At 36.9% G+C, this 22658-nt stretch overlaps 1 protein-coding gene across 1 annotated transcript in view; it reads left to right on the top strand.

Moving 5' to 3' along the window:
• Window positions 1-22658, top strand: part of ARFGEF1 (ARF guanine nucleotide exchange factor 1) — an 84872-nt gene that overhangs the window by 48575 nt on the left and 13639 nt on the right. Inside the window, exons 11-29 of the mRNA XM_005479356.4 lie at window positions 1196-1295; window positions 1415-1554; window positions 1655-1763; window positions 2617-2818; window positions 3741-3852; window positions 5020-5225; window positions 5326-5410; window positions 5942-6113; window positions 7293-7444; window positions 10656-10784; window positions 13932-14090; window positions 14413-14563; window positions 18050-18140; window positions 19203-19243; window positions 19332-19501; window positions 20130-20281; window positions 20443-20615; window positions 21561-21721; window positions 22376-22506. Of these exons, the coding sequence (XP_005479413.2) occupies window positions 1196-1295; window positions 1415-1554; window positions 1655-1763; window positions 2617-2818; window positions 3741-3852; window positions 5020-5225; window positions 5326-5410; window positions 5942-6113; window positions 7293-7444; window positions 10656-10784; window positions 13932-14090; window positions 14413-14563; window positions 18050-18140; window positions 19203-19243; window positions 19332-19501; window positions 20130-20281; window positions 20443-20615; window positions 21561-21721; window positions 22376-22506 (2636 nt within the window). The remainder of the gene's footprint in view (window positions 1-1195; window positions 1296-1414; window positions 1555-1654; window positions 1764-2616; window positions 2819-3740; window positions 3853-5019; window positions 5226-5325; window positions 5411-5941; window positions 6114-7292; window positions 7445-10655; window positions 10785-13931; window positions 14091-14412; window positions 14564-18049; window positions 18141-19202; window positions 19244-19331; window positions 19502-20129; window positions 20282-20442; window positions 20616-21560; window positions 21722-22375; window positions 22507-22658) is intronic.

The raw sequence follows: 22658 nt of genomic DNA, 5'->3' as shown, positions 1-22658 counted from the left end.
TTAAGACAGTTAGCTGACATTGTGCTGTGTGCCTCTATTTCTCTAAAGAGATTAGTAAAATATAACTATTTTTAGAACATTTTGCTTGAGGAAGTAGCTTACCACCAAAGTTGCCTAAAAATCAGTGTTGCTGTTTTTCCCCAGATGTATGACTTAAAGTGGAGACAGCCTTATGTTTTTCTCTACCTGGCTCATAGCATAAAAATCTCTGTAAAAAATCTGTGTTATGAAGGAACAGTCAGTGCTAAAACGAGGGTAGTTAAATATTTGGATATTTGTGTGATGCTGTTGGAGAAGTTGAATGGCTTGAGACTCTCAGCAGTTGTCCAGTAAAACTGTGTGTTGTGGATTTGGATCCACAGGTGGCTGTGAAGAGCTGGGCTCTCAGAAGTACAGAACGGTGATGTAATGCCCTGTTCACTTTTGAGTTCAGGTGCTGTTACAGCAGTTGCTGCTGCCCAGGGAAGAAGCAAGAAGAAGCTTTAGTTCAGCTGCTAAGCAAGCTTGGCTGAATTAGTCAGCCTATGGTGCTGATGAGTCTGGGGAGGAGCTAATTGATAGGGGATAAAATAGTTTCTGTTCCAAACAACAGCACCTATACTAAAATAGTTTCAGAGCAAACGTATCTATATTCTAGTGAAGAGTAGCTTTCCTGTTAATGGAGGTGCTGCATGCTGTGTCTGATCACTCCCCTTCTTCCAGTAATAATCTGATATTGTAGAGTGATTCTTCCGTGTCAAGGCGTTTCCCTTCTAGTGAAGGTCCAATACTTCAAATCTGCATAAATAGCTGTTTGTCATGTTTGTGTCATAATGTCATCATCTTGCAGATAAAGTATTTTTGTCATGAGGTAATAATATCTCTACTTTCAAAATCCCAAAGAAACTCTTAACAGCAGTTTAGGCTTCTTCTTAGGCTGAATTGTCCTTCAGGATTTGACATAATTCCAAATTCTTCTGCTTTTGAATGCTTAGAAAATAAACCTGGGCAGCACTGCAGAAGCACATAAGTAAATAATTCAAATTCCTAATTTGCATGTATCAATTGTAGGCTGTATTTCTTCCTTTCCTCCTTTTTTTTTTTCTGACTTTTCATTATTTCCTGTGCTAAAGTGCTGTTTTCAGAATTGACCATCAAAGTTAGTAACTGTTTTTTAAAAGATTTTTTTTCTCCCTCTTCCTGAAATATTTTTTAGGTTTTCTTCAAAGAAATTTTCCTATATATCTTGGAAACTTCTACTAGCTCATTTGATCATAAGTGGATGGTTATACAAACACTGACAAGGATATGTGCAGGTATGAAGGACTGTTGTTTTCTAGATTTTGTTTTTTATGTCAAAGAATAAAACTGTACTTGCCTTTCATTAAATTACTTAGTTTTTGTTCCACGGTTGACAATGTCACTTTATTTATAGATGCTCAGAGTGTGGTGGACATCTACGTGAACTATGATTGTGACTTAAATGCAGCAAATATATTTGAAAGGCTGGTTAATGACTTATCAAAGATTGCTCAAGGAAGGGGTAGCCAAGAACTTGGCATGTCCAATGTTCAGGTAAAATTTGCACCAAACTTTATGAAGTTTCATGTTTCTTGGCATGATAGCTTGAGACTAAACTCTCCAGTCCACTAATTGTTTATGAAATCTTTTCTAGGAATTAAGTTTGAGGAAAAAAGGATTGGAATGCTTAGTATCGATCTTGAAATGCATGGTGGAGTGGAGTAAGGATCAATATGTAAATCCCAATTCTCAGACAACCCTTGGTAAGACATATGATGTGTTTCTTCTGCCTTCAGTAATGAGGTGCTAAAAGACTTCAGTGTATTCTTCCAGTATTCTGATGCTGTTAATGTCCAGACTATTTTTCCTTTGGTAGGAATATTGATAAGTTTGGTGTCTTAGTTGTCTTTTCTTAGTTGTATGAATTCCTGGAATGCTACTGGACTGAAAAATGTCTAAATCCTGTTTTTCTCTGTATTTCTGATTTTAAAAGTGCCTCAAAACTTTCTTTGAAGCTCCCCTAATTTATATGTAATTTCATATTGATTAAATAACTGCTAAAGCAAGCTGAATAGAGAGAGAGCATTTTTTATTTATTTACTGGTTGTTTTAAAAATTACCTACTTACTGAATACTTACATATACGTTATATAGTTGTAGAAGTTTGAATGTGGTAAGCCATGAAGTAACTAAATAATTTCTTGTTTTAATCTTGTGTTCATCCAACCTAAAGTTATGCCAGAATTTTCAGATTAAGCATTTTAAAGTTGGTAGGTGAAGTAGTAAACTTTGTAGGAGTGGTTAGCATGGCTGTCTTTGTGAACTGAGAGCACCAGCTCCTTGGCATGCCTGAATTCTTTCAGACACTGTGTTTCTAAACCTTAGAATAGTTGCTCCAGGTTAAAAGAGACACTGGATTTGAAAATAAAATAAAAAAGCTGTAGTTGGTTTTCTGACGTGTTTTTTTTTCCCAAGTGCCTGAAATTATAGTTTTAATTTAAGATTTAAATTTCAGTATGTGATGAACTGACAGAATTCTCCTTGATATGTTGTAGTGATTTTTATTTTTTTTCACTGTATGTGTTTTGGATATATGTAACCCTTTCCACTTTATAGGCCAAGAAAAACCCACAGAACAGGACAGCAGTGAAACCAAACACCCTGAGACAATTAACAGATATGGAAGCTTAAATTCTTTGGATTCTACTGCTTCATCAGGAATTGGCAGTTACAGCACACAGATGTCTGGCACTGACAACCCAGAGCAGTTTGAAGTCCTAAAGCAGCAAAAGGAAATAATAGAACAAGGAATTGACTTGTGAGTGCCCTTTTATCACCCATGGGAGGGTGGATTCTTTTGGAGCCATGAAGATTCCTGGGTTTTTCTTCCTTCTCCTCATAGATACTCATCTTGTGTTAGGAAAAAAACTCTGGATGTAACAGCACTTCCTCTGGTGAAAGAGTGCTGAATGGTGTCCCCTTTGGAGCCTGTCAACAGTGTTTTGTGTTAACCTAATTCCTCACAGCTAGAAGATGAGTACTCTGAATGTTTGTTCTTTTTTCTCCAGACCTGCTTGTCTAAAAATAAGGTTTTTATATTTGGATAAAAAGAACATTGAACTTGTGATCATTTGAATGTGACCCATTTTAATGTACATGTTACTGGTGAAAATTCCTGTATGTTTATGCTGATGAGTCCTTATGATTAATTAACTTGTCATAATTAGAACTGGAGGATAGTGTAATTTCTCAGTGAAGTCTCATATGAATCTTCCGTGTGATTTTATCTTTATCACCTTAATCTCCTCAGTGAGGTCATTTTTATGCAAAAATGAAAGTTTCCTGTCACTCAGTTCTGGGACCCTGCACAAATATCCTTAGCCCTTCAGGGCTTCAGTTTCTTTCAGTTTCCTGGTTCTGTGTTTTGTATGTTTCCATTTTTACAGGCAACTAATGGATTTGTTGATTGTTTCATACAGATTAAGATAAAAATCAACAGCATAATTGTTCTTTTCAAGATTTTGCTGTCTTTGTGGTATATTTTTTTTATTTATGAGTGCCAGAGTAAAGGGAAATAGCTCATTCCTCTCTAATGTGCAGTTTGATAAAGGAAAAATACTTAATATGTAGATTTTTCAGCATCTTATCTGAAATTTCTGAATTTCTTTACTTAGGCTGGTACAACATTTTGCATGAGTAAAAGGATTAACTCTCATTTCGTCTTGCTTTTCATTGTACAGATTCAACAAGAAACCAAAGAGGGGGATTCAGTACCTGCAAGAGCAAGGAATGCTTGGCACTACCCCTGAAGATATTGCTCAATTCTTGCATCAAGAGGAAAGATTAGATTCAGTAAGGAAACTGTTTTCCTGATGGTTGTCTGTGCTTATACTGATGTGTTTTTACTAATTGCAAATCAGCTGATAGTGTTCAGAGTGTGTATCACATTATTGAGGAATGAAGAAAAGGAAACCTTCCTTTCTCTCTTCTAACATTTGTAAGTTCAAGGAATCTGAGTTGGAGGGTGCAGTGGAGCTCTACCCTGTGCTCTATGCATCCTGTGGTTCAGCATCCTGTAAAGCAAGAGACTGACCTGCTTGAGCTGACTCAAAACTTGTACTTAGTTGCTAGTATAGCTTGAAGCAACTTAGACTTTAGTAAGAAACTGACAGAAGTATCTGTCCTTCAGAGATGGTGAAAATAATAATGTGGTGCAACAACATTAAAGCACTTTTTTCTGCCCCCAGAGGAAAGTTAGTTAATTGAGATTAGCTCTTGGATTTTATTTGCAGCTAGCAGCTGTTGCTGGACTTGGAAGGGTCCTGCAATATGGGTGGGAATATCTCATGTTAATATTGTCCTGAGATACCTAACTTTCTGAAACAGCAGTTTTCACCATTATGCACAAAGGCCACACTCATTGGTGCCCATGTTTGCATCTGTGGCTGAATTCACAAATTTCGATATTACTGCTTAGAATCAGACATGAAAACATTTTTTTAACCTCAGTTTTACATATCCAGGCATCTTTATCTGAATGCATGCTCTTTTTTCTTGTACTGTGTTGTGTTGACAGTGATCAACTCAGATGTATTTTGAGTACCAGCTATTTTTATTTGAGCATCCCTTGCATCTGTTTGAGATCAGTACTCTAGGGAAAAAAGTTAAGTTTAGTGAGCTTTTCATTCCTCTAATAAGTTTCTTAACTACAAACATCATTACAGCAGAGTACAATCATTAGTGATACTAACTTAGTCTTGTACACGTGTGGAATTCATCTAACAAACAAATGGCATGTGAGTAAAAGCAGAGAAGGAAGAATGTAGGCAGATACATGTGAGCATGTAAGAGCATTATGATGGAATAATGGCCAAAATACTTTGCTTCAGACAACGGAGGAGAAGCAGGAATATGTTTCAGTTAACTGCAATACACGCCTCTTTTTGTACAACTCTTGACTGTTGGTATTTATTTTTCAAATATAAATGCACTAGTTTGTCTTTTCTATTCTTATTTTAGACTCAGGTTGGGGAGTTCCTGGGAGACAATGATAAATTTAACAAAGAAGTCATGTATGCATATGTAGACCAGCACGACTTTTCGGGAAAGGATTTCGTTTCAGCTCTGCGCATGTTTCTAGAAGGATTTCGTCTCCCCGGAGAAGCTCAAAAAATTGATCGCTTAATGGAGAAATTTGCTGCTAGATATTTAGAATGTAACCAAGGGTAAGATACACTTCTTTTTCAGGACTTTGGAAAGCTGACTGATTAGTAAAAAATCCTAATAAATTAAATTTGCTATTCTTTCTCTCCTTTTTGCCTTCAGGCAAACTCTTTTTGCTAGTGCAGATACTGCATATGTTTTAGCTTACTCAATTATCATGTTGACAACAGATCTTCACAGTCCACAGGTATGTTGCTGGAATAAATATCTGTGTAATTCATAGGCATGTAACTTTCAGGCATTGTGACAATGTAGTTGGAGCTTGATATCCAATTTAACATCAGTATGTGTGTAATAAATAAGGCAGTGTACATTAGTGCATCTTTTTAAGTAACAGTATTGTGTTTCATGGGTGTTGAGGTTTTGAAGTTTTTTTGGTTAGGCCTTTCTGTAAGGTAGCTTTCTGCCTCATAGATAGTTTGGTCTGTATGACAAGAAAAAGTTTTGGTTTTTTTTTTTTTTAATGTACATCACATTTGACATACATTTGATCTGTGGATCCCACCAAATGTTTGAGTGTTAGAATGTCCTCATGGCTTTGTGGTATATTGTAGATTTGACAGTGTAGTCTTGGATATGTTGAATACTTTAAAAAGTCTTCTGAGTCAGCAGGTGTATCCCTGATGGTAACTTCTTGTGGGCTGGGCAGTTTTATAGGGAGATTAAATTATAAGCTTGTCTCATGTGTTGATATTTACAGCTACTTTCTGCATTTCAGGTTAAGAATAAAATGACAAAAGAACAGTATATTAAAATGAATAGAGGTATCAATGACAGTAAAGATCTCCCTGAAGAATATTTGTCTGCTATCTATAATGAAATAGCTGGAAAGAAGATTTCAATGAAAGAAACAAAAGAATTAACAATACCCACAAAATCCAGTAAACAAAGTAAGTAGTGGTATTCTTAACTTTCTTCAAGGGTTGGCTCTTCAGTTTCATTAAGCTCTCCTTTTTAAAACAGGAGTTGAATGAAGCAAGCACCACTCACTTAACTCACAGTCAGTCCTAGTTTCATGTGCTTTTCTTTTTAACATAAATGCATGATGCTGACCTCAAATCTGCATTAAATACAACTGCTTTTTTCCCCTTCCTTTTGCATCTGAATTCCTGGCAGTCAGTGCATTCACCATGGAGGAGGCAGGTGTTGCTGTTGAGCAGCAGCGCAGGGAAATCTGAGGGCTCTGTGAAGTTACATGGTAGCCAATAGGTACACAGCAGAACACACACACTCTGTGTCTTCTTTTTCTTAAGTAACTTAAGTCGTGATTTCCTGCAGTAACCAGTCTGTCTTCAAATATTTTGTAATATTTGATTCTTAGGGCCCTAATTTGTGCACTTATTAATTATCTTTTCCTCTCTCAGATAGAAAAGCCTTTGTTGTTTTGCCTATTGTGAATATTGAGATGTTACTCATTCTAGCTTTTCTACATAGAACATTGAAAGCTTTAACTTTTTCACAGCATATTTGTATCATTTAAGTCCTAGGTTAGCCTTACAAACAGATTGCTTGCAGGAAATTTGCATCTGAAAAAAAACAACTCTCATTTTCAGCTTTCATTCACTTGACATAATGTTTTATTGTCACTTTTAAAGAGATGATTATTACATGATACTTGGATTTCACTGTCTTCATGAGATGGAGGTTCTGTTATGGAATTGAAAAGGTTTAATGTAGTTCTCACACTGAAAAAGAATGTCCAGTTATTTTTATTGTTATTTTCTCTGCTGATGGATTCCTATGACATATCTCTTCATTTTCAATTTAACTTTGTGGGTGTGATATTTATGCTGTCAGTTGAGGTGATGGAGAAGAAATCTCTGTTTTTCAATTCTGAAAATTCTGTAAAGGTTTAAAAATAGTTTGCATTTTGAATACAAGTTTGCCTGAAGTTAAATTGTATCTATCTGTAAAATAAATATGAGAAGGCTGGTGTGATATTTTCAGAAAGTAAAGATAATACAAAAATGCATCCGAATATTGTACTTAATGAAAAATGTAAAATTATTATATTTCTAAAGACACCATTGCTAAAGATGCACAAATGAGAGAAAAAAATGTGTTTGCAGGTGTTGCTAGTGAGAAGCAGAGAAGACTCCTCTATAACTTGGAAATGGAACAAATGGCTAAAACAGCTAAAGCTCTTATGGAGGCAGTGAGCCACGTTCAGGCCCCTTTTACCAGTGCAACACACCTGGAGCATGTGAGACCCATGTTTAAGGTGAGATACCTGTTTAGATAATCATGTAGAATACCACAGTTTCTTAATACAAAATGCTAACTGAGAGGATTTCTTGAAAATACTAAGGATTTGCATCTGTTGTGCTTTGCTTATTTTGTGAGTTATTTAACTTGCTTCAGGAAAGAGGGGATTTTGAGCCTTCTAATCTAGTTCCCTTTATCCTGGAATTTAAGAAGTTTCTGTGCTGGTACAAGAAGCAATGGAGAAGTTATCAGGAAAAGCTTTTCTCTAATGTCGTCTGTTGCAAATTAATGCTTTAGAAAGCTGGGGCTCTGGTCCAGTGTATAGGAGGAAGCTGGACCTGTATTAAGCTATTATTGTAAGCACCTCTCTGCTATTTTGTAAGTGCAAAGCTGTCTGCATCCCAAATGCTTTTTCCATAGCAGTGATTGAGATTCATAGAGTATGTTCAGCAGTGTAGGGTGCTCTTGGATGTGGTCTCTGGCATACCTAACTCACAGCAGTCATCTGCCATTGAGATAAATTCTTAGGGCTTTGAGATAATTGTTAGGGCTCTTGTTTGTGCCCTGGTTCAAGTCATGGTGCTCACATGACCTCTTTGTGAACTGCTCCAGGGAAGTAAAGACCTCTACCACTGAATGAACAAATGGTTCCCTGGGGGGTGTGCTGTGAGGTTAGATGGAGCTCCAGGCCCAAGAAGCTCAGAAACATTTAGGCTGAAATAGACTCTTAAAAGCTTTGAGTTCTTCTGTTAACCCAGGGCTGCCAAGTCCACCACTAAACCATGACCTGAAGTGCTGCATTTACATGTCTGTTAAATGCTGCCAGGGTTGGTGCCTGCACTGCTTCCTTGGGCAGCTTGTTTCAACTTATGTCAACTGCATCTGTGAAGGAATTTTTCCTAATATTCAATCTAAACCTCTCCTGGTGCAACTTGAGGCCACTTGCTCTCATCCTTTCCCTTGTTACTGGCGAGAAGAGATCTACCCCCACCTCTTTCACTGGCTCCATGGTCCTCTTTCCCCAGCTCCATTGTCCTTCTCTGGACTCACTGCAGCTCCTCCATGCCTGTCTGGCAGTGAGAGCCCAGAGCTGAGCACAGGATGCAAAGTGTGGCCTCACCAGTGCTGAGCACCGAGCACTGCCCTGCTCCTGCTGGCCACCTTTGCTGCACAAGCCGGGATGTCATTGGCCTTCTTGGCCACCTGGGCACACTGAGGCTCTCTGTGTAAGATTGCAGTCTGTAAAGCAAAATTATGAGTTCTTTGTCACCTTATTAAAAAAACTAGCATAGTATTTGATTTGTACAGAGGAACACTAAGCACAGACCTTGTTAAAAATTTACTTTTAGGCTGTTCAAGGTATCACATGGAAGAGATGTACTATACTTTCTCTCTGCTGACTTGCTGAAGGCTGAAATTAAATAATTCACATGCAGGCATCTGTAAAATTCATAGTGTGATTTTCTTCAAGATACCAGTTCTAATACTTCCTGCCCTTAACTGTCTGAAAAGTGTATTTTCAAAGTTCATTTTCAAAAGAGCAAAATATGAAGCACCCTGGTTAAATTACCACTCTAAATATGTTTCCTGAAGGTACAAAAAATACAAAGTTTTTACTTGAAGTTACTTGAGGATGTTCATGAACTAATAAAGTACTGAGGACAGTAGTGTAATGTATTGACCAGAGGGCTCTCTTCTCAAAAACAAGTGAGAACTGTGGAATTTGAATACCTAATTTCCCTTTTTTTATTTAGACTTTAATTTTCAGTAAAAATTTACAAATTTCTGTGAATTTCACCCATTGATGTCCACATAAAATTGATCATTGTAGCTGTGTTTGCAGGTACATTGGCTGAATTTTTAAAACAGTGAAAATTCACTTTATCCACCCATCTAAGCAGCCCAGAATTGATTGTCTGGTTTTGAGGCTTGATTTTCACCTGTATTAACAAAACAGCCTACAAATAATAGCATACATCTAGTTACAAAGCACAGTATACAGACCATTAGATAGTTCTTAAGAAATTATTTCAGTTTTGTAATTTTTTTAAGATTAGTTTTGATTACAATAGCAGGGAAAATTAGGAAGGCATTGGGAAAAAACATACATTTCTTAACATAAAATTATAGAATAGTTTGGGTTGTAAGAGACCTTTAAAGGTGATACAATAGGGAATTAAATCTTGAATCTATGAATTCATCCAATGCCTTTAATACTGTCCCCCAGTTACAGTTTGGTATGTGCAAGCATTAAATGCTTTTTGAAGGTAGTGCTTTTAGAGCTGCTGGCTTAAATGAAACTGAAGCTCTGTGGTACATCATTTTGTTATGAAATTGAATGTGTGAAATCTATTGCTCCTTGCTGTGCCCATTGACTGTATTTCATCTGGGGTGACTTCAGGTAAAACTGTTTCTAAAATCATTCTGGGTTCCGCGGTGTTTCCTCTCTGTGTAGCTACAGCAGGATCCTCTGCATCTTCTCACTGGTTTTTCTGCCTTTGGGAGAGGGAGACTTGACCACAAGGGAAAGACTGTGTGGTCTGTCTTGCAGTACTCAGTGGCACCTAAGGCAAAAGGAACAGAAAACATCAGTTGTGGCTTAGGTACAAAAAGATGGAGGGAAAAAGGCAACAAAATTAGTAGTAGGGAGATAAGGCAAGAGTCATATCCTGTATTTTGCTGTTGCTGTTGTTAGCACTATAGTTTTAGTGTGATTAATAAAGTTTGCCTTATTTTTACTACCCTCCTTTTTTGTTGTTGGTTTTTTCTGGTGTTATCAGGATAAGCTAGTCTTACTTAAGTACTTTTCGTCATAAATCTGTTATATGGTGTGTTGGTTGTTACAAGAACTGTTTACTCTATTTTTCAATGTGCAGAGATAAAAGTCATCCTGTGAATGCTAAAACTAACAGACATCTAATTGACATAGCTTTAGGAGTTGGTTTTTACAGCTATCTGAAGATGGCTGTGTGTTTGTGCTTTGAGAGGAGCTTCACTCTACATTACTTCTGCCTCATTTTGTGTCTCATGTCTCTTCTAACCACACTTTTTACTATTACATGTTTCATGTCTGTATATTCTGTTTCATTTTTGTCAAAAGACAGTTTCAAGGTTGATTGTGTAAGTTAAGAATGGAATTTACACTTCAGCAAGATGGTGAAACCATAACATTGCTCTGAAGTAGCTCAATTGCTGGTGATATAACACTTGCTTTGCATGCATTGCAGTTGGCATGGACGCCTTTCCTGGCTGCGTTCAGCGTGGGTCTGCAGGACTGCGATGACACCGAAGTGGCCTCTCTCTGTTTGGAGGGGATACGATGTGCAATCCGCATTGCTTGCATTTTCAACATTCAGGTAAAAAATGTAAGATTGACACAATGCTTTGATTTATGTACCAGCAAGATGTTAGTGGGATTCTAAGTGTCCTGGCTGCTGAAGCTGTGCGCTGCAATAGATAGAGGCTGCCTGCTTCTGACATTACTCTTTCATCTGATATTTGACTGGAAGTGTACATGAGGTGACTTTTATTTTTCCTGGTGTTTTGTGGTAAGTGCTTCCTTGCTTCTGCACTGAATGTTTGTTTCCCTAGAAATTTACTACTTTTATGTCAAAGTATTTTATTTCTACCATTGTTACAAAGCTGTTTAGGTGTGTTTTGTTGTTTTATAAAATGAGTCTCTCCATCCTGTAAAATAGTATCTCTCTGAACTGGATTTGAAATACTGTTCTCAGCTTCAGAGAGATTATATTAATCCAAGATGTCTTTAAATGGGTACCCTTTTAACAGTTATGGCACTGAAAATGGCATTCCTGATGTAATGAATGAATGGATCTTGCATGAAGCGCATTGCCAAGAATGCAGACTCTCTGGCTCCAGAGAGCCATGGTGATTAAACTGGGGCTTTTTTTGGCTTTTGTTTTTCTATTTAGAAGCAATTTGGTAGGGAAGGTACAATTATGTTATTGTAGATTATTAGTTAATAAATGAAGTACTGGTCTGCCATAAGTCTGTTACAGACATAGCTGAAGAGAGGGGCAGGCAAAATCCGTATGTTTGGCTTTGTGTTATTTCTTGTGTATGTGGAAAATGCTTACCAAGAGAACACAACCAACCCAGAAACTGACTGTATAAAACTAAATAGAAGATGTTGAACCATGACATAGTAGGGAATGCTTTCCTTCCTTCTCCCCTTGTATTTGTATTTAGCAAGTTAGATAACATTTACCACTAATGTGGAAAAGCACATCGGGACCTATGATACAGCTGCTTAAAAAAGCCCATTTGAGATCATGTGAGGTTTCTTTCCTCTGTTTTTCCACCTAATTTCTGCATGACCACCTGTTCCTGAGCTCAACAGACTTAAAAATTTGATTAACAAAGCCTTCCCTGGGGCCTGCAGATGTTCAGTGAAACACACTCCAGTTACTTTTGTTTCTAAGCTGCAGAAGTGGAACTGGTACCAATACCAGTTTCAGCAGCTGCAGTGTTTAGCTCCCAGTGCTGCACTGGTCAGCCTTGCTGGGGAGGGCAAGGACATGTTTGCTCCAAAATCCCTGTGATTCATTTGTACCCTTCCACTGGCTTGGGACATGATTGAACTGGAGGTGTTCCAAAAACAAGTTTTTAGATTTCAGAAAACGGGAAGTGTTGCTTTTGCATTTTCAGTATAAGCATTACTACTTGGTTCTGTGTGGAAATTCTGTTTTGTTGATATAATTAAAAACAGTACTGGTTTGTTGGTAATTTCAGTATTAGAGGATGATTCCAGTTCACAAGGTCTTGGTTAGGTGGGATATTGTCTGACTGCAGACACCGGATAGCTCTGATGGTGTGAAGGAGACTGGTATGTCTGTGCTTGTGCTGGTTTAAGGATCTTGGCTGTTGGAATGAAGTTTTTCCTTATGTGCTTAACCAGTGATGGCAACTTTTCCAATTTTCATTGTGTAAATGTACGGAAATGAAGATTGGTGTCTATTAAGAGTTAATATTTCAAACTGCTTTTTGTTGGTAAACAAAACACCTTGAGAGATAACGAAGGGAACTAGATTCCTTTCATTTTAAGAAAATTTCCAAAGTGCACAATAGAGTTTGTTATGCATGTTCACGTCTAAAACCTCAATTATAGATTCTGGTTTTAATTATTTATACTTTTAATCTTAGACTTGTCACAGTCTGACTTTTGTTTTTAAGCATCTGAGAAAAGATATGCATCAGAAGGATGCACCTAATCTACTTATATCATCAAGTTTCAATTTCTGGATGATGGACACGTTATTTAGTTGTTTGTCTTCTCCTGTGGTGGCTTAGAAAAAGGGGGGAGGGGGGAATACCTGCATGAATGAGTAGGACTGAAAATGTTTTGTTTTTACAGAAAATATGCAGTTTGTAGAGTCTAAAGCTTCATTGCTTAGTACTCTTTCTTTGAGATTTCATTTTTCTGTGCTTCTACATCATTTTCTTTGCCTTTGCCAGCGTACCCTGCAGTAATGGTTGGCTTTGAATGTGACAGCTGTTCTGCAGTCAGTTGCTCAGTGGCAGTCTGTCCCTTCTACCATAGCCCACTATTGTGGTGTTAGTGTTTTCTCTGTGGAATCCCATTGTTTCTTGGGTTTTTTGGTTTTTTTTTTTTGATTTTAGATTTGGTTGTTTTCTGTGCTCAATGATTTTTTACTTTAAAAATAGCCCTAAGTATCCAAACAGTTAAATATATTTCATAATTGTCTTTTGTTTATCTGGTGTACAACTATTTCTCTCTACAGCCTTCAGTTTATACATAACAGGGGAATAAAATGCACTTGTGGGCTCAACTGTAATCCCCTTTTTACCATTGTAATGGGTTCATGTGAAATCTGAGGAGTTCCCTTTGTTGCTTATAGATACCACACACATAAAAATTGGGTAACCGGGTGGAATTTTCTTTTGTGAGATCTGTCTAGATTTTGGTCACTTGATGTTTACCCATGACACTTCTTCAGAAGCTTCTGAGATGCTCCAAATGGTGCAAATTAAATCAAATAGGTTTTGAGCAATTCCATAGAATTGGCATAACTTGCCTTTTAGATACATTTTTTAGATTTTATGACAAAAAAATGCTAAAGCATTTAGCATTTTTTTAAAGGAGTCTGCTTAAGGCAGCATTTTCAGAGTAGGTCTGATTATGGTACAAGAATATTGAAAACTTAGCTAATAAGCAATGTTTCTTCTAAAGCAGCATCCTCTTTTCCCCAAAAAAGACCAAACCAGAAATGTAAGCACATCTTATATGTCCTATGCTGTCAGACATTACACTTCATGTTCCTGAGTAGAAGGAGCCTGATTTCATCCCACAGATATCTTCTTACTGGTGAAGAACTTGAGATATTTTCACTGTGCTTTGGAAATTCAGTTCTAGGAAGAGAAAGTTAAATGGTATAGTTGATTAAATCATACAGATTGTACTAAGAACAAGAAATGGCAAAAATATTTATGAGACTTGTGTTTTCTTTCCTTCCTATTTGCAGCTTGAAAGAGATGCCTATGTTCAAGCATTAGCAAGATTTACCTTGCTGACAGTGAGTTCTGGTATTACTGAAATGAAGCAGAAGAACATTGACACCATTAAAACTCTCATCACCGTGGCTCATACAGATGGAAACTATTTAGGAAATTCCTGGCATGAGGTACAAGTCATTTGTACTTGAACTGTAACAAAGCATGTTCACTGGTTCTCAACACAGTAGTGTGCTTGTTTGTGCATAAACACAGTGGGGTTTAGCTAAGTGCTGCATGTATACTTCTTAAAGTAGCAAAACGTGTCTAAGTGAGAAATAAAACTGAGAGAGACTAATCCAGTATTATTTAAATTTATATTCATTTTAGAAAAAAACCCAGATTTTTTTGACCTCAAGTATTGGAATTTTTTCCTTCTAAGGAGCTTTACTTGCTTTTTACTATCTCAAACTGCTTTTGGGTAGTAAACAACTTCTTTATTCTCTGCAATAGATTCTGAAATGCATCAGTCAGCTTGAACTGGCACAGTTAATAGGAACTGGAGTAAAACCTCGCTACATCTCAGGGACAGTGCGTGGCAGGGAAGGTTCTTTTACTGGAACAAAGGATCAGGCACCTGATGAATTTGTGGGGCTGGGACTGGGTAAGTGATGCAGATATTAAGTATTTCATTCAACTGGTTTTGTTCAGAGAACTATTTAAATTTGTTCTGTGTTTTTATGTGAATTTCTGACAAAAGACCATGAAGTAGTCCTTGTAAAACTTATGCTTTGAATAGACTTACTCCAATTTCTGGAATATTTAGTTTGCTCTGTTATTATTGTTAGGGTGGAAAATGTAAGAAGATTATATATGTTGTTCTCTTCTATTAAAATATCATTTTACAACTAAAAATGGATTGCAGATGGTATGACCAGGTTTAATAATATTGCAACATTAGTGTGCCAAGTATTTTACCAAGCAAGCAAGTCAGTATGTGTAGGTTAAGCATCTGTTGTGGAGCTTTGTGAGAAATACACAGAATTCAAACCAAGTGGGAGATTAATTTAGCTTAAATTCTGGAATTTCATTTCTTTCCTTTTCTGGTTACTTTGGTACTGAGTAAGTGCCTCTTTTAGGCTTGAGCACCAAAATATACTGCAAAAATGGGATTATGTTTCTTATCTTCCTAGAAAAGTATAAGACTTACCTTAAATTTATCTTTAGAATGTTGGGAGTTTTGTTTATTTGTTTGTTTTAAGTGGGAACACAGTTTAAGATATATAGGTGTAGAGGATTTAAAAACTCTGGAAGCATCAAAGTGAATATGTAAATCTTTTTGACTATGAGGCAGTTTCAGTTATAGTGTGATGCTCACTATCTCTTGCCTTTTGAACTTCACTCACAGCCAAACAAAAGCTTTTGTCTTCCCTCAGTTTTTCATGTAATTTTTTTTGAGTAATGATAATTTTCTGTTTTTCCTGATCTTAGACCCCAAACTAGTCCTAATCATCCAGGTTTGTGTTCTCCTCAGAGAGTTTTTCTTCTTCTATAGTCATTCCTTTTCTTTCCCTTCTGCTCCCCTTTTCCCTGCCTCTCTGTATTCCCCTCACCTTGCCAGGCATTGATGAAGGGAAAATTTGGGCTTGGAAATCAGTGAAGTCTGCCAACATCTCATACACTGAGCTTCTTCCTGCCCTTCCAATATGCATCCTTCAGTATTCCCTGATGGCTTGTGCAACTTGGCTACTTGCAAATCCTGGCAGTTTCTCTAGGGCAGTTTCTCAATTCTGCAGTGACTGGCCTTTAAAAGTTTTAAGTCCTCATAACTCAAGAATGCAAGTGGTATTCAGGTGTCCCTAAATCATACTTGCCACTCATTGCTATAGGTTCAGCTCATAAAGACCTTTTGCTGCTGTCAGCTACATTTCTAGGGAAAACAGTTTATGCCCAAATGCATAAAATGTTTTTCTCTGAATTCAATTTCTGGAATGCTTATTACAGTGCACAGATGGAAACTTGACCATTTTCTTCTTCTTTTTTTTTTTAATAATATTGTTTGAATCTTACAGGAAAATGCTTAACTTGGTTTTTATGCACTAAAGGGCTGTTAGAACGTTTTCTCAACTGTTTTAGTTATTTCACGTCTTTCCACAAATCCTTTTTTGCAGATAGTTTAATTTTCTATGATTACTCCAAGGTATGCATTGGAACTATGGGTTTCAAGCAAGCTTTCTAGAAACCTAAATTCCTGTGAAGAACACATAGTGTGTATGTTCATATACACAGACACATATTTTACAGGAAAATAGTTGTTTAGAGTGAGTCAAGTTGCAGTCTGATGAAACAGAAACTCCATCTTTCAGACCTGCTTGCAAAATCAGATGTGGATAAGCGGCAGCACTCACTCTTCTTGCTGAAGTTAATGTGTTTTCTGAAATAACAAAGATGAACAAAACCAGACCCAAAAGCTCATTTTCTGCCTCAGCAAGAATTCAGGTGTGGCTGGTCAGGCATCTGCACTCAAATGTCTTTATCTTTATCAACCTTCCTGTTGTGGCCCTTTTTTGTTGTTGTACTTGGAAATTCAAAGCATCACAAGCATGGGGGTTGTAAAGGAATGAATAAGCATCTAGTCTATTGCTCCTTTGGTAGGAATATTGCCTTACTTGGAGTTGTAATTGTGAAATCCACATTTCTCCTATGTCAGTTTCTGTTCACAAAGTTGGAAGACAAAACTTGCTGCTGTGAGTAGGTCATAGCCAAAGTATGTGGGCTCCTGCGTAACCAGAAATCCTCCTTGGGCAGGGGGAATCTGAGAAATCGCTTTTTCTGTAAAGCAGAGTTGCGTAGCTGACTGCTGTGTTTGATTGTAAAAGATTTCACAACTGTTAGAGTGAGTCTGCTGTTTGTTCGGGTTTTCAAGCACTGAATTACAAATCCTGTGATAACAAGGAATTCTCACATAAGCTGGTAAAGTTAGTTAAGGCTCTGACTCCTTGGAAATAGCCCTTCAGATTCTCTTCACACTCTGCTGCTCATTTGATATTTCTTAGCTCACTCATTACCAACATTCAAGCTAATTGACACTGGCAGCTTGTATGCTTACGAGAGAAGTCTTGATTAAACGCAGTGGTGTTTTACATTGCTGAGATACCAGCATGAGGTTACATATGTGTGCACAGAAAAGTTGTTCCATAAATGCCCTAGAAAAGTACTTGAGGTAGGTAAGGTTGTATAGATTTGACAGACACTCATCTCCAGCCACCTCCTATTGTGGATGGAACAAGGCTCTGAGGCAGGCTGAAGCATGAGAAGTTTTTCTCTCAGCAAACCTCTGAGATCAGAACTGCTTGCCTTCTTTCAGTCTTCCATTCTTTTCTATATTGCTTTAAAAAAAGCCCTGCATACAAAGTATGTGGAATTAACCAAAGTGATTGCAAGATTCCTGCTTTTTTTGATGGTGATTGTTTTTTTTTTGGAGATGGCTAAAAATTTCAGAATTTTTCTCACTGCAAAGTTAACAGTTTCTTCATATGAGCTTTCCCAGATGTGGGTTACAGTTTCAAGCCTCCAAAATAAATAATTGCTGGTTTTATTTATAGATATTTCTCACTATTTTGAGGTGATAATTTTGCTGTAATTGAGATGTAGCTTAAAGATGGAATTTTGGTGGAAGCTATTCTTTCTGAATGATGAGAAATCTTTTGGGATGGATTTACTCACTTGATGCTAATTAAGTGTGAAAAATTCTCCTCTAAGCTATATTGTCAGTCATATGTTGTGTGTTCTAAGTGGCAAGGTTACCAAAGTTTCATTGAAAAATTGAGGAAAAAGGTGATTCTTGTGGGTTTTATTTTTTTCACTTGTATCTGTTGCTCCAAATGTGGACAATTTTTAGGGACTAATATAATTTATACATGGATAGAGACATAATAATTAGGTAATCAGGATAATTAGGACTTACCCCAACATGCAACTGTTCACCGAGATGGCCAGCTCATGCAAGGGAAATTCATTATGTGCTTCTTTTTTTTGTGAATTAAAAATATATTTAATTATACTGGTAGTGGCACAACTTTTATTCTTCTTTCTTCCCAACTCATTCTCTATTCTTTTTTACCCATTTTTCAATTTTTTCTCACTGCAGTTGGTGGAAACGTGGATTGGAAGCAGATAGCAAGTATTCAGGAATCCATTGGAGAAACTAGCTCCCAGAGTGTTGTTGTTGCTGTAGACAGGTACTGTATTAAATTTCTTGTTGCCACCTGAAGTTTTTCAAGCAGTATTTGAATACCCTGTGCTAAGAAAAGGACCTTACTAATTTATTTGGAAAAAGCCTATATAAAAACTACCACAGAGAAGTGCGTTTCAGTTAGAGCAGGTGGATTTATTTTTGCATCATGGGTGTTTGTGCAAGAAGGAGCAGGGCAAAGATTAGGCAAGAAGCTTTTTTACTGATAAAAAAATTACTGCAGAAGACTTACAGAATGCAGTCTGCTGTAGTGTCTGCTGAATCTTGATTTGCTGTATATAGTAACAGATTGCAAATTTCATTTTGCCTTAGTACTGAGGGCATTATTGTCAGACTCTTTTTCTCCTGAATGTAATTACTGACTCCCCGCTTTCCTCTAGGTTATGTAGATGTTTTCTGAAATGACCAAAATTATTATTCCAGTCTTCCGTTCTATGAATCACATTTATTTTAACTGGATTTGGCTAGGCAGAATACATATTATGAACATTCCCTGTCTATATCATACAGTAGTGATCAGACTGAAGTGTTCATGGATCTTGCTTGCTCAGCATGTAAGAAATCAGAACATACCATTTTCTTAATGGTTGTCAAAATTGATGAAGAGGTATCATTTTGAAGGCTTACAAACATTTCTCTGGTTGAAGTACAGGCAGCAAGATCGATGTCAGTTCAATGAAAAGTTGTCTTGCAATAAAATCACATCAAGTGCACTGGAAGCTTGGTGTCAAACACACCATAGCTGTTTAGGTTTGCAGTGTCCCTCCCTGCTTCTTAATGGGTAGTGTTTAGAATATCTACTTTTCATGGCAAATGAGTATTATGCACTCTGGAGACATTTGAGTTCTATATTTCAGTCAGGAATGATAAAAGCTGACAGTACACTCACTATGTCTTTACAGTTGTGAAAAACTAATTGTTTTTTAATAAATAAAAATAATCAGAGACTGTCTATATATTGTTAAAAAATAAGACAAGGAGGCTTGAAAACATTTAACAGGTGCTTTTCTTAAGAAACTTTAACCATGTCTTTAACTACACTTTACAGAATATTTACGGGATCTACAAGGTTGGATGGAAATGCTATTGGTAAGTTTCATCTCTTCCCTACCCCTCCCCACCCCTGTAAACTAAACTTTGGAAAAATATTGCATTAAAACCTGTGGTCATTTAACAGTGGACTTTGTTCGCTGGCTTTGTGCTGTGTCTATGGATGAGCTGCTGTCTGCCACCCACCCTCGAATGTTCAGTCTGCAGAAGATAGTAGAGATTTCTTACTACAACATGGGCCGGATCAGGTTACAGTGGTCTAGGATCTGGGAAGTTATTGGCGATCATTTTAACAAGGTATCCCTCTTAATGCTTATAGTGCATACTCCTTCAGTTATTGATACAGATTATTTTATTTTGAACTTTGGAAAATCATGCTTATATGAATCAAAGGGGTTTTTCTATCCTTCTCTGTAAGCTTAAACCAACAAAAAGTGTAAAGCAGGAAAGACCTGTGAAAAGGCAGAGGGGCACAGTGTAATAAATATAAAACCAGAAGTATACATTACCTTATTTATCATTACCTGAGTCTAGAACTGGCTGCTGTTAGTTTTGTGCTGTAATTTTTGGGGGTGTTTCATGGTGCTTGGTTTAAGCGGTTGTCTTCAAGTCTAAATTGACTTTTTATCAAATGAATGTTTGACATGCATTTTTAATACAGCTGTTGAAGTCTTTTTTAGATGGCTTGCTTATTTTTGCGAGGTTTTAAATGCCAAGTTATTTAACGTATTTAACATAGAAAATAGCTGGAATTAGGGATTATTGAATTGCATAAACAGTGTGATTTCTAGAGTTGACTGCTGCTTAATTTCATTAATTTTTCAGTACTGCTTAGTTCTCTATTATCAACTGTAAAGGCAGCTTGTGCTGAATCCCTACAAATTCTGATGTAAGCTTACTCTGCATTTCTATTCCACCTTCTCAGGTTGGCTGCAATCCCAATGAAGATGTAGCTATTTTTGCAGTAGACTCATTAAGGCAATTGTCAATGAAGTTCTTGGAGAAAGGAGAACTTGCTAATTTCCGATTCCAGAAGGACTTCCTAAGACCGTTTGAACATATCATGAAGAGAAACAGGTAATAACATACAGTTAACTGAATTGCCTGGCATCACAAGCATCAACTTCTGCAATTAATTTTTCAAATTGCTTTTGTAAAATCAGTCGTTAGAGAATTATACTATTCAAATTGATTATGGAATTTAGTTTCAAAAATTATTGTTTATTATCCTAATTTAGGTCTCCTACTATTCGAGATATGGTTGTACGGTGTATTGCACAGATGGTGAATTCCCAGGCTGCTAACATTCGTTCTGGCTGGAAAAATATTTTTTCAGTGTTTCATCTGGCAGCCTCAGATCAGGATGAAAGTATAGTGGAGCTGGCATTCCAGACTACAGGACACATTGTCAGTGAGTATGGACAATATTCAGACATCATGGAAGTGAGTGTCACTCCAGAGCCCAAGAAGCTTTGTGGACTCACAGCCTGCATATGAGAGCCTGCTTCATGTCTTGGAACCAATGATTTACTCTTTCCAATTGGTCCTCTGGGAAAATGCTTACCAGCGTAGAGTTAACTGGTTTTCTTTATGCCTTTTAAAAAAAACTTGTCTGGCTGTTGCATTCTGTAGTAAAACAACTCAGGCCTTAGATAATTCTATTTTAATGTGTACATTTTTATTTAAATTAAATATTCTGAGGTTTCCCCTAGGGAAGAAAAAAAGTGCATATTTTACTAATATGTTGTTTGCTTATCTTTTTCTGTTATTCTGCATTGTGCTTGTGTAAGGCCCATTTAGGAGGAAGTGCTGAGATAGGGAGGCACTAGATAATTTTTTCTCTCTCTGTATTCTAATCTAGATCCCAGGCTTTAAGGGATCTCTCTATTCTGTCTGAGCATCTGCAAGTTTATAAAACTGTTTCGTCTTCGATGAAGCACTTATTTTTTCTTCTAAAGCAGCTGTTTATAAACAAGGCATCATGTTGCTGGCGAGGAGGTCCATTAGTAGATGGAAGTCCATACTTCATGTGTCCCTCCTAAGCTGTGGGGACACAGACTAGTGTTAAACAGCCTATTTCTCTAGTCTTGCTTAACTGTTACATTTCCCTGCTTTAGTCCAGGTTCTGCTTTAATTTATTTTTAATACTTGCTGTCAAAATGAAATGCCCTCTGGGTAATTTTTTTTATATTACTTTTTTTTTCTTTAGTTTTTCTTACTAGTCATTACTAGGCATTTGACAGCAGCAATCAATGAACCAGTCTCTCATGACTTCTGTTACAGACAGTTCATATTAGAATTAATAAATTTTAAAGCATGACACTTTTTTTTTCTCCTTTTCACACTTTCCTCTCAGCAATCGTGTTTGAGAAACACTTCCCAGCAACCATAGATTCTTTCCAGGATGCAGTGAAGTGCTTGTCTGAATTTGCCTGCAATGCAGCATTTCCAGATACCAGTATGGAAGCGATCCGCCTCATTCGCCACTGTGCAAAATATGTGTCTGACAGGCCTCAGGTATAGTCTGTGTTAACTAAATTAGAAGAAAAAGAGAAGAAATAGCTGTGCTAAAGCAAAAATAGCTATGCTAAACTTATTGGCTTCCCTTCAAGTTTCATGGATTAATGAGAAATGTACTTTATTCAGAAACAATAGGAGTATAAAATGCCACAGGCTTTGAAAGTTATCAGTGATTTTTCTATTCTTCTTTTATTCCCCTTTGCCCATTCCCTACCACCCAGTTCAGCTTGCATTCCTGAGAGCTGTTGGAAATCAGTGTATCTCAAGATCTGCTCTCTGCTGGGAAATGTGAAGAAATGGATAATGCCATAACCAAAAATGTTTGATATCCTCAAAATGTTATGGTTAGGTCCTCACTTTAGGAGCTATCCCTATAAAAAAACGAGAGCAAGAAACTCACACTGAGCTGCAAGCAAAAACTGGTGCTTGAATATGTAATCTTGTTTATTTTTTAAATTCATTCATCATAATATTCTAAGCATTAGTTTGAAAAACACTTCAGTTTCCCAGTGCTACTGTTTTAATTGCCAACTCATCTGAGCTATCAGGGTATAATACTCTTGCAGCAGAGATTGTTGCTTACACTCCAAATTGTGTTTTATTCTTAAGTATCCAACTTCTGTGGCTGTCTAACTCTGTTTTCTTCTAAAGGCATTCAAGGAATACACAAGTGATGATATGAATGTAGCTCCGGAAGACAGAGTGTGGGTGCGAGGATGGTTCCCAATTCTCTTTGAGTTGTCCTGTATCATCAATAGATGCAAATTAGATGTAAGAACCAGGTAACAATCAGTATTTGTAATTCAAATTTTAAAAGGCTTACTTTGTACTTTTGAAACAAAAACAACTCTTGGTAAATGTAAAATCACTTATGTATTTAATTCAGATGATACCACTGTGGAAACAACAAACACCCTTTAAATAGACACTGGAA

The sequence above is a fragment of the Zonotrichia albicollis genome, chromosome 1 (assembly GCF_047830755.1).
Source record: "Zonotrichia albicollis isolate bZonAlb1 chromosome 1, bZonAlb1.hap1, whole genome shotgun sequence".
In the NCBI taxonomy this organism is placed as follows: Eukaryota; Metazoa; Chordata; class Aves; order Passeriformes; family Passerellidae; genus Zonotrichia; species Zonotrichia albicollis.
Note: the sequence above shows the minus strand (reverse complement) of the source record. Positions and strands in the feature narration are given on the sequence as shown.